Source organism: Eumetopias jubatus, unplaced genomic scaffold, assembly GCF_037043125.1.
Source record: "Eumetopias jubatus isolate StellerSeaLion01/CBP00866 unplaced genomic scaffold, mEumJub1_p1.0 scaffold_5, whole genome shotgun sequence".
Classification (NCBI taxonomy): Eukaryota; Metazoa; Chordata; class Mammalia; order Carnivora; family Otariidae; genus Eumetopias; species Eumetopias jubatus.
This window is the reverse complement of record NW_028274811.1, coordinates 23,590,333-23,602,882: the sequence shown is the minus strand read 5'-3', so window position 1 is coordinate 23,602,882 and position 12,550 is coordinate 23,590,333. Positions and strand designations below refer to the sequence as shown.

Here is a 12,550-nt window from a genome sequence, read left to right as displayed (position 1 = left end):
GCTCTGATCCTCAGTACAAAGCTGAATAGAAGTATAAGAATGGACATCCTTGCCTTGCTTCCAATCCTAATGGGAAAACATTTGTTTTTCACCATTAAGCGTGATGTTAGCTGTAGATTTTTTTGTATATACATATGTAGATACTCTTTCATAGATTAAGAAAGCACGTTTAAGAATTCATTGAGAGGGGCACCTGTGTGGCTCAGTCAGTTAAGCATCTGACTCTTGATTTCAGCTCAGGTCATGATCTCAGCGTCCTGATTTTGAGCCCTGCATCAAGCTCAATGTTCAGCAGGGAGTCAGGCCTGCATCAACCTCCATGCTCAGAGGTTCTTTCTCTCCCTCTTCCCTTCCTTCCACACTCTCTCTCTCTTTCAAATAAATAAATCTTTTTAAAAAGTTCATTGAGAATTTTTGTTGCTAGGGTTTCCCTCCACCCCATACATTAGAGATACCATTTTTATTGTCTTTTGGATTCATTTTTTTCTGATAGGAAGTCAGTTATCGATCTTAACATTGTTTCCTCTATGTAACATATCTCTTTCTCTGGCCAATTTAAAACTTATTTTCGGTATCTTTGGTTTTCACTCATTTACCCAAGATACACCTAGGTTATGTTATAACCATATAAGGGCTATGTTTTTTTTTTCCCATCAATTTGGGAAACAATTTTGCCATTACATCTTCAAATAATTTTACTTACCCATTCTCATTCTCTTCTGTTGAGATATCAATTACAATACTTTGATCAGTAAATGCAACATCTGAACTATCTCAGGGTCAGTTTTTATTGACTACTTTTCCTTGGCCATGGGTCACATTTTCATGTTTCTTTGCTTGGCTAATTTTTATTATGTTTGAGACATTGTAGATGATAATGTTATAGAGAGATTCAGGATTCTGTTATCTTCCTCTGAAGAGGGCTGACTCTTGTTTCAGAAGGCAGTTCAATTACTGGCAGGTCACTCTGAACTTAGCAAGGTTTGAGTTTATTCCTTGGTAGGGAGGATCTATCTAAAGTTCAAGATAATTCCCAAGCTTTTGTAAATTGGTGGCACTCAACCTCCAAATTCTATCTTCCCTAATTATCTTAAAGGTGTTTGGTTTCACGCTTTGTTAGGGTAGGTCAGAGTAGACATTTCTCCAGATCAAGGTCCCTACTATGAAGGCTCGGCCTTCCTGTTTTCTCAGCTAAGTACCAGGAGTGATGACAAGGTATTGATAAACTTGCTCCACTCTTGTAGCCTGAATCTACTCAATTCCCAGCATCTTTTAAAAATCTAACCTCCATAGCTATAGCACTCTTTTGGAAAGTTTCTATGTATATATATTCAGACCAGCCTTGCAAAGGACTCACAGATGGTCTACACATGGACTTCTTGGCACCATTCCTTGCATGGGACCCTCATCTATGGCACCCTCAGCAGGACTGCTGTGCTTTACCTAGATTCCAGCTTGCTGCACCAAAGAATTGTCCCAGCAAGAAGCTGGGTTGACTGTGGGGCTCACTTAATAAATTTTCCTTCTTTCGGAGATTGCAGTATTGCACTGCTCATGCTCCAATGACTAAAGCATTTGATTCATGAATATTCTTCCGTTTTATCATTGTTTATTGTATAAGTCCAGTAGCAGGTCCACCTACATAGCTGGAAGTGGAAGTCCAAGTGTGTTCTGGCAATATATTTTTTCACCTTTATGAATAATTTATAACTAGAATAGTTTTTATACAATTCAGTAACAAGAAGCTATCATGAAGTCAATAGACCCAATACAGAAAATCATGGTTAGATGTTACTATGTATTCTGTGATGTGAAATGTCAATACTATTGATACTAAAATTAAATTCCCAGAGAATAATGAATTACTAGTCGTTTTTAATAACTCTAAGCAAGAAATTTATTATTACTAACATAGAGTGCTCTTATAGAGTATATTGTTACTCATTATTTCACCTTTTTATATTTACCCTTAATGTTGCATTACAAATATGTGTTAGTAGTAGGGACATTCACAATGTAAACAAAAATTAATTAGCTAGAGATTTAATTGAAACTTTTTTCTCAGATGGTAACATTAAGTTTATCAGTTGCTGAGTTTAACATATTGGGTGCTTTATCCATATGGTGATGACTGTTGAAGTTCCACCAAAGTTCACTTATCATCATCAACGGCTATGTCTTCATATCAGAAATTGAGGGTAAAAATCTTTTTTGATTAAACTAGCCAAAAGTTTTGTCAATATGCCATCCAAAATGTGCCTGTTCAGAAATCAGTTATTATAAATTGAGGGAGATGACAAAAATCATTATGCCAAAAGTTTTTTGGAACACAAAACCTGGAATAAAAGCATTCTCTGAAGAAATTAATCCAATTAACAGCACAGCCATCAAATTAGGAATGTCATTTAATTGGCTTTGGAAAATTTACCTTGTTATAAGTATAGCTGCATCCACTGAAGTCATGTCCTCTCCCCAGCTTGTTGACATCTCTAAATGTATATCATTCTTTTTGCCAAATTCTTCATGCTGCCACTTACAAAAACTCTCTAGCATTTTCTCTCCATGGTGCCCAATATATAGATCTGCCTGCAAAAGAAGATACTTCACTTTAAGGCAAATTATTCTCAGATATACAAAAAACTAAAAATTGAGGAGACATCATGAATTACTAAAGCAGACTGCTGACCATAACAACATTAATTAGAACCTGGAAGACATTCAGAATTAATTTAGCCTGAGCTAAAAATCTTGAAACTTTGTGAGGGTACAATAACTACAAAATCTGTTCCATACTATTCTGAAAAAGAAGAGCAGTGTATTAAGAATGTGGAACTTTGAGACTTAAATGACTTAATTATTTCTACAATTTAGAAACAAATGTTTTCCAAAGATCTAGTTAAGCAGCATACTAAAACAGTACCACAGAATATTCTCTGTCTAAAATGAATTACAGATAAGAAAATGTTTCAAAAGCACATGTTTAAATAAGAAAATAAAACTGTCATTAAAAATAACTTTTAAAAATTACATCTTGGAAAGTAAAGGTTTGTTGTCAGGAACCTTGGAAACTAAGGACATTCCATTTTTAGAATAAAACTGAGGTATTAACCAAATCTAAAGGCCAGTTTCATGTATAGTTTAAGGGACTTAGTGGATATTTCTGGATTTTCAAGTCAATAAAAAACATACTCCTCACATTCACTTTACTTAAAAGTACCTGAACACAACTTCTCACCCACTTAATTGAACAAAAAACTCAAGACTTTCTTACTGGAGTTTCATGGAGCAGAATAAGCTTTATCACACGAAGATTGACCTGCACACCAAGACTCTTGTGTTGGAAAAGGTTAAAAACCTAAAAACAAATAAAAATAAAAATCCTAAAATAAAACTGAAAATCATATTTATTTTTCTTAAGGCCCAGACATGGGAGAAGTCTCAATTTAGTTGAGATATATATATAAATATTAAATATATATATTAATATATATATTTTAAAAACATTTAAGTAACTTTAAAATTAGCTTAATAGGCAAGAATAACTTAGGTATTCATTTTAAATACCAAGAAATTTAGACCTAGCTTCTGAGATACTAATCACAGCCTTGACTGTCTAGGCATTTCAGTGGGATACAGAGGGAAGGTTGGCCTTTCACAATACTGAAGACAAGCATTTTAGTAACTAAACCCTAGAATTTTTCTTAAGACCACAAAATGCCAGTGTCCTCCTTTGTTCTGAGAAACAGTCCTGAAAACTGAGCTTGCATTATGCCACTTCCCGATTCATTCCTTGGAGTATTTTTTTTCTCTCCCCAAGCTAGCTGCCAAAAAGGAAAAGGGTTTTCAAAGCTCTTCCCTTCAATGCTACCCAGGAAGACAAGCTTGCAGGCCACTGTTGATTAATGGTATCAGATCCTCATTATAACTGTTTTTCCCAAAGCATGGTATGTACAGTAATGCTGGAAAGCAAGGTGAATTTTTATATGGTACCTTGATTTTTTGTAAAATATGGTATTGGTATTGGTATTTATCTAATTTTTAATAGAATGTAAAACCAAACCTCTACTTTCAGATCTAGAACTATGTAGAAGAAACTAAATTTGGTAGGCTTATGTTAGTCAACCCAGTAAAAGAATGCTGGTGGAGCACTCTGGGGGTAGCTGAACATAGAAATGACAGAAGTGTCATTTCATATTCACTGTTCAAGTGAGCCAAATAGTAAAAATGAGCAAAAACAGTAAAAATGGAATTTTGTGAAACATCATATATTTACCCTTGAATCAGGGGTTCCTACCCTGCCTTATATGGTAACTGGAATCATAAATGGACATTTGCCTTTGGCTTTTATTTATGTTCATTCTCTCCTAAGAACCACTCTTCACTCCAACCTTCTAATTCTGCCTTGCAGGAGGTTTAACCAGCAGGGTATGCAATTAAGTCAAAGGATTCATTTGGTAGTAAACATCTGTAAGATGCTAGGTACAAACTAGATTTTTGCAGTCCAGAGATTGTTAACTGAACTTAGCCACATGTGATCCAGCTGCTTAAAAACTGAGCTATCTGCTATTAGGCCTTACTCACAAACTAGGATTATATCTGACATCAAATTTTACATACCTATGTAAGAGCTCAGTGGATTACCAACCTCCACTTTTGTGCCACCTCATAATGTATAATACTTTGGGTGGGGCCACACATACAAAGAAGTATAACATTTCTAATTTCAGCAAATGGCCTTTTATAAGAGAATGAAAAGAAGGGCATTAAAAAAAAGGGAGAAAAGAATAACAGAGAGTTTTGCCACATCAAAATCAACAACAAGAATGGTTTCTTTTACTAGAAGATATGATTATTTTGATATCTCTTTTGAGATGGAGCAATTTGGCATACCCAAAACATTTTTTTTTTACTGATGTCAATAAAAGAAAGGAATAGTAATGAGTTAATTTTTAAAGAATGTCATTATACTCACACATTTCTTCCTTAGAGTTTTCTTGAAAAAATTCCAAGCGCACTTTAAAGTTTGCCTACCATATTTAAGATGGTTAGAATGAATCTCCTGGCGGCATCTGCTCCATGATAGGAAACCATTGCTGGGTCTGCAACCACTATAGTCTCTATGTTGTATTCTTGAGGTAATTTGTATGAATATCGTTTCCCTCTTCCACTTTCTGTTTTTTTTTTAGATCTAGGTCTTCCTTTATCTGCAACAGAGAAATGGATTTGTGACTCCATATTAACAAAGCGAATAAAAAATTTCTATTTCTTCAATAATTCTAAGAAATGTTAATTTAATACCAAAATATGCTGCTGATGATACAATGGTGAGCAAAAAACAAGTAAGTTCCCTGCACACATGGAATCTATAAGGACATCTGGCTTTGGAGCATGACTTTGGATCAAACAGACCAGACTTCTACCATTTATTAGCCCTGCCACTTGGGAAACTAATGTCACTCATTTAGCCCTGGTTTCCTCATCTGTAAAGTGAAAAACAACGACATCTACTTTCTAGTGTTGTTGATGTCTTATAATAAGATTGCATTACTCAAATTTCTAGCACAGAGTAAATAAAATAAAATAACCCAATAAAAATAAATCACAATTTTCTTTTTGAAACCAGTGACAAAATAAAGGTCTACTTGCAGAAATTGCTTTAAGTGATTGCCTCACACATCCTCAATTCAGGCAGAGGCCCTTAATTACTAAAACATTATGCATGGGTTACAAAAGACTTGGTTCTGTCTTCCATCAGGGATCCCACAGTAGAAGTTCCTTAGGGAAATAAAGATTCTTCAAACAGAGCCAACTAAAAGCAGTAACCACAAATAAACATATTTATACATTTAAGTACATAAAATGTAAAATTTGTTTATTAAAACATGCCACTATCAGAATGAAAAGCATGCCACCAAGTGGGAAAAGATAGTTACAATACGTTTCCATAGTAAATTAAAAGCTATTCTAAATAAGTAACAGATAACCCAACTGAAAAATTGGCAAAAGACTTGAACAGCCATTTCTCACACAGAAGAAAAGACATCCAAATGGCTAATTAGCATATGAGAAGGTGCTCAGTCTCATTAGTCTTCAGGGAAATGCAAATTAAAACCACAATTAATTAAAATACCTAAAATCCCCAGAATGGCTAAAATAAAGAGATGATTATATTAAGTGTTGACAAGAATGCTGGGACAAATGGAAGTTCTATACACATACAGGCTGGGAGTTTAAATTAGGATAAACACTTTGAAAAACTGGCTAGCAGTAACTACTAAAGTTGAACACTTGCATACCCAATGATCAATGATCTAAAATATATACTCATCAGAAATGCATGAAAATCACATGTACAAATTATTCACAGTAGTACTATTCTTAATGGTTCAAAAAATCCATCAATAGTATAATGGATGAAAAAAACTTGGCCTATTAATACAATGGAATGTTCTAGAGCGAGGAAAATGAACCAACAACTGCAATGTGCAAGAACATGGATGAACCTCACAAATATAATGCTGAGCAAAAAAGCCAATTACAGAAGAGTAGGTAGTATATGCCTCCATTTATAGAAACAAAAACTGGGAAGATGTGATATTACAAGTAGCATAATAAATATCTCAGGGGAAGAGATATTAGTGCTTAGGAAAGGGCATTAGGGGGACATCTGTGGCGCTAGTATTTTCTATATTGTGATCTGAGTGTTAACTACATGGGAAAATTTGGGGATATTTTCCTTTTCCTTTTCGGAAAATTTAGCAGTTGGACACATCATTTGTGCAACTTCCTGTATGCATGTGATACTTCAATAATGAATTTATTATTTTAACAGCTTTATTGAGATATGATGTACATGACAACACATGGAACCATTGAAGTGTATAATTCAATTAGTCTTAATTAATTTCTACACTTGGGCAACCATCTCCACAATGCATTGTTAAATCATTGATTACCTGTTCTGCTCCTTGCCATTTACCAAAATTCTGTTGATGCTCCTAAACTGCTACCACCTCCTTTCCCAAACTTGTACTTGGGAGCTGACATCTTGATTATATTCTTTACTATAATTTTAATGGAATCCCTAGAAGTAAACATGGGTGTTTAGTAGAGTCCCATGGAGATAAACATGTATATTCAATTGGTCATGTTTTCCTGGGTGTCTCTAACTTTGTCTTGAATTTCAAAGTATGTATTCTCACAGTTCTAGCCCATGATGGTAGCTTCTGGTAAGTTGCTTTCCTTGAGTCCTGTTCCAGGTACTGTGGCCTTGACCTGTCAGTTCAATTCAAGGCTATTCCATTCTACTTTGCAGACTATCTATTCCACCTTTCTTGCCCTCCAACATCTTTTCATGGTGCCAGGATTAATTTATACCTTGAATTTTTGCATTACTGCTTCCCTTCTATTACTGACTTCTAGGGCCAACTGAATAATCTCTGAGATCTAACATGAACTATATCCCACTACCATTGCTGGAAACTCTACTGTTCTGAGATATCTTCGTAATATATACTTTCTCCTTTTCTTTCTAGCAGTGACCCAGACTGAAATCTATTTAATGAACAAAGTTTTACCCAAATTACCAAAAAGAATTAGTTAACTAAATTAACAAAAGTGTTATAAACACAAATGCAAAGGCTCCCTATTTAATAATTTTTTAAAAAGGCATTATGTCATGAAGCACAACAATGTTTAAGAACAAAAACAACAGAAGCCATCTGTAACAGGACCACAAGAGTTAAAAGTTCACTTTATGGATCCATATTTAGTAATTAAAACCAAAGACCTTGGTGAAAGACAACATAAGAAATTGGTTTTATCTGTATCTTGAGGTCTGTAACAATTAGGAATGACTTTTGTAATTTTTCCAATCATAATCTCAAACCTATTCACAGTTAGTATATTGTTGTATGCACTTGTAATATTTAGTAGGAGGCATTCCTGCAAGTAGATGAAAAGATTTGTCTTGGCAGGGTCAACACCAAATTAACCATCGGGGGGAAATATATATACAGCTCTCTTACAAGGACATGTCACTGACTTTCTACGTGAAAATCATGCAATGGTAGGAACAGAAAGGATGAAAAGATAGGCAAAATATTAGAAAGTAGATATCATCACAAGGAAAATTAATCAGACTTAGGGGAAGAAAAGGGAGGTTGTTAGAATTACTCTCCTTTGTTGCTGTCATTTGTTTTGGTTGGTGTGGGGGTAGGGGGTTGTTTAGTTTTTATTTTTGAGTGACTAGGTAGATAGATGGTGGAGGATATCAGCAGGGGAGTTTGGGAAGGAAGATGATGGGTTCAGCTTTAGACCGATTAAGTCTGAAGTGTCTGAGAGACAGCTGAGTACCAGTGACAAAACACCTGACAGAAGAGAGGTTAAAATGGGCATTGGAACTAATCAATGTATAAGTGAGGTTGAAGCCATGGATTTGGATTATATCACCCTTAGGAAACTGTGTGGTGCAAGAAAGAGAAAAGGAGGAAGCCCAAGGAAATGCTTACATTTAGGGGGTGTACATATGGAAGAAGATATGCCCACGGAGGAGCCAGAGATGCAAGAAAAATAAGACAAGAAGAAACCAAGGGGAGAGTTATAAAATGAGGGGTTTTTGAACAGTAGAAAGAATGGTTAAGTAGACAAAATAAGAGAGAGAAAAAAGTTTGTTTCCTTTATCACCCCAGCTAGTGACAGCCGTGTTAGCTCCAATCTGCCAGGGTGCTACATTCTTATTTGCATATTATATTTAAATAGACTACCTGGAACACCCTAGAACGTTTCTTAAGAATCTCAACTAAATGGCAGACTCCATCATACCAGTTAACCATTGTATATGAATCATGCATATTGAAGTAATCTTTTTATTAAGTTGCTCTCTTTGATGGCTTCATTGTCTAGTTGATACCACACACTTCCAGTTAGCGAAGAAATTTTAAAATGTGTAGTCACCAATGCTCAATGTGTGCTCTCCATAATGCCTGACATATAGTGACAGTAATCTCCACAACAGTTACGGATGGCATATGGAAACTATTTCTGGTTAAGTTAACTCTAAGAATAGAGGTTATCTCCATGTCCTCCTCAAATAGATCAGTGTTCTTCAGTTCTACAAATTTCCTTCTTGCAACAGTGAGTCCTAAACATATCCGTAAGTTTTTACTAAAATGTTATTTAATATATATTAATGTCACTTGCCTGCTTAAAACCTTTTTGCTCCCATATAAAGTCCTTACCATAGCACACACAATGAAGTCCCTTCAGCATCCAGTTCATGACCACCTTTCCAGAGTTGTATGTCATGTCCACACTGCAGCAATTTGGCTTCAGCTTCCCGCCATTGATGCTGTCTCCTCCCTTCATACTTTTGCACGCATTGCTCCTTTTGCCTAAAATATTCTTCCCTGCCTAACAGCATGCACTAAAAACTTCACACAAGTTTTTCACCTTCATACGTAATCTAATTTAATTCTGACAATAGCTCTGAGGTTCGGGTATCACTATCCCCATTCTGTATACTGTAGATGAAGCTTTTGAGAGAGAAAGTCGGTTTTCCAAAGTCACACAGCTAGGAAGTGGTAGCATAAGTTTGTGAACACAGGCGGAGACTCCAAAGTCCAATATCAGAATCTGCACTCTCTGTTTCCCTTTTTCCCAGAGACATAAGTCTGTAATCAGGATAAGTTTTGCTTGATCTTTGCGGCTCAGTCCCCTGATAACAGTTTCTTGTGTACTGACTCTGTCAGAGTTCTTACCATACTACAGTATAATTACGCACTCACCAGTTTGTCTAAAATAATACATTGGTTGCCTCTTAAGAATAAGAGCTGTGCCATTTAGCTCTATATCCCTGTGAAGTGACTGGTCATGCTTGTGTTGCAAATAAAGAAGCTAAGGTGCGGGGCACTTGGGTGGCTCAGTCGTTAAGCGTCTGCCTTCAGCTCAGGTCATGATCCCAGTGTCCTGGGATCGAGTCCCGCATCGGGCTCTCTGCTCCACAGGAAGCCTGCTTCTCCCTCTCCCACTCCCCCTGCTTGTGGTCCCCCTCTTGTTGTGTCTATGTCAAATAAATAAATAAAATCTTTTAAAAAAAAAGAAGCTAAGGTGCGAAAGTGGAAAACAGTATGGAAGTTCCACAAAAAATTAAAAATAGAAATACCACCTCACTCAGTAATTACGCTGCTAGGTATTCACTCAAAGAAAATGAAAACTTGAAAAGATATACCTACCCCTATGGATACTGTAACATTATTTACAATAGCTAAGGTATGGAAGCAACCGAAGCGTCCATGGAAAAATGAATGGATAAAGAAGATGTGATATATATCCAATGGACTATCACTCAGCTATAAAAAAGAATGAGATCTTGCCATGCATGACAGCATAGATGGACCTAGAGGGCATTACGCTAAGATAAGTAAGTCAGATAGAGAATGACAAATACTATATGATTTCACATATATGTGGAATCTACAAAAGAGAACAAAAAACAACCAACCAAAAAACAAACAAACAAACAAACTCACAAACAGATTCATAAATGCAGAGAATGACCTGGTGGTTGCCAGAGGAAAGGGGTGTGGGGTGATGGGTGTAATAGGAGAGGGGATTAAGAGGTAATAAATAAATAAATAAATAAATAAATAAACAAACAAATAAACAAACAAATAAACAAACAAACAAATAAATAAAAAGAAAGTACAGTGTAAGGAATATAGTCAATAATACCGTAGTGACTTTGTATAGATGGTAACTACACTTACTGTGGTGAGCACTGAGCAAGGTACGGAGTGTCAAATCACTTGGAACTAATGTAACATTCTATGGCACTATACTAAAGTAAAATTTTTAAAAAGTTTAAGGGAACTGACAAAGAGTACCGAGCTGGAGTGAAACAAAAGCTACGCCTTGGATCTAGGGGGGCCTCTGGCTCTCAACCTCATGTGCCTTCTCTATATTATCTTTTATAGAGGAACACAGCAAGTCATCCTAAAGGATGAAGTTTCCTGTTCAGAAAAAATATTCATGAAGTCAATACATACAAACATAATATACCTAAGCATTAAAATGATGAAGAAGAATAGTACAAGGACCAATGTGAATACAAGGAAACTTTTTGATTCCATGGCACAAATACTGCAACATTATCCAAAGTTGAATCAAATTTTTAATATGTTAATACATCAGCCTGAAGTAAAAGGGGAAGAGCTACAATTAGACATATTGGTATAAGTAAATCAATATTTTATTTCACATATTGTTAATTTTAAAGCCATTTTTTAAATTCTAGACCTAAATTTAAAAAGTATTGGGAAATAGGAAAACTGGGTGAATCATCCAACTGGCAGCTTAATACTCCTTGCATGCAAGTGCCTGACCCAAATAGGTCAACTAATTACCTAACGGTCATGCCTTAAAAAATAAACATAATAAGAAACTTTATGAGCAATGTTTGCCAAATATTAACTGTGTGTTTATGCTTCATAAACCTATTAAAATTAAGAATTTTCTAGAAACCTTTCTTCTGTGCACCATGGCACACAAAGCCTGCTTCGTGTCATCCTGTACATGAGTAATTAGAAGAGCTGAACTTACTATGGTTTGAAAGTTGCACAGCATAAATTTTTAGTATAATTCATATAAGACAATTTCCTTAAATGAACTAAATCCAAGTTGTTGCTTCTATCATTCCTCAACACAAGAGACTTTCTTTGGCTTGGTCATAATGCTATGACTTCTGTTCAGCAGTTTTATATCCTTGGTGCCTTTACTTCTTCAAAGAGAGAAGAGGGATGTGTCTCACTTAAATTGACTAAATCATGTACAGTGAATAGTGAGGCACAGAGATCCACTTAACCCCTTCTGAAGATGCCTCCCATACAGACTGATACCATGAGCTTTCACGGAAGAAAAGAGAAATCGCGGATTAACTTGAGATAAATATATTTAAACAGAAATATATTGTAATTCTTTCTGAATCTGAACACCCTAAGCAAGCGATGACACAGGAGCGACCTACGCCTGCTGCAAATGCTACTAATTGTCACAAGTCATAGACCTAAACTCGCCTCAAATACCATAACCAATTTTCGAATTGGTATCTTGGCCCTAACTCTACTAACACCTAATTTTAAATCTGCAAGTCAACTTTTTATGTCTTTACAACAAAAATTCTTGTATAAATTCATATTTCCTCAGATTCTAACTGGAAATGTTTCTCCTATCAGTGACCATTCACTGAGATGTCTGGATTAAATCTCTAAAATTTTTTCCTAGGGACACTTCTAATTATTTTCTGAGTGTTGGCTATGACTTTCAGGTCCTACTTACATAACAGAAATCATTCATTTTCCTTACCGTTCTTGCTAACACAGACATCTCTGCCAAAGGAAGTAAGAAAGTGCACAAAACAGTCAGGCCCATTTTATTTCTGTGCAGAACTGGCAGACAGAGACAAGGATTTGATGGTTGGAAATGTTTATGAGCTTCTGAAACATCCAGATTTAAGGTATTTTGATACTGAGAATAAAATTCAAAGAAATAAATC

The 12,550-nt window shown here is 35.5% G+C and overlaps 1 protein-coding gene across 1 annotated transcript in view; it reads right to left on the bottom strand.

The window, feature by feature from the left end:
- The window catches only part of ADAMTS19 (ADAM metallopeptidase with thrombospondin type 1 motif 19), a 250,726-nt gene that overhangs the window by 186,267 nt on the left and 51,909 nt on the right, over positions 1–12,550 (bottom strand). Inside the window, exons 4-6 of the mRNA XM_028103681.2 lie at positions 5,032–5,204; positions 3,272–3,355; positions 2,429–2,586 (exon numbers count right to left, since the gene is read on the bottom strand). Coding sequence (XP_027959482.1) covers positions 2,429–2,586; positions 3,272–3,355; positions 5,032–5,204 — 415 coding nt within the window. The remainder of the gene's footprint in view (positions 1–2,428; positions 2,587–3,271; positions 3,356–5,031; positions 5,205–12,550) is intronic.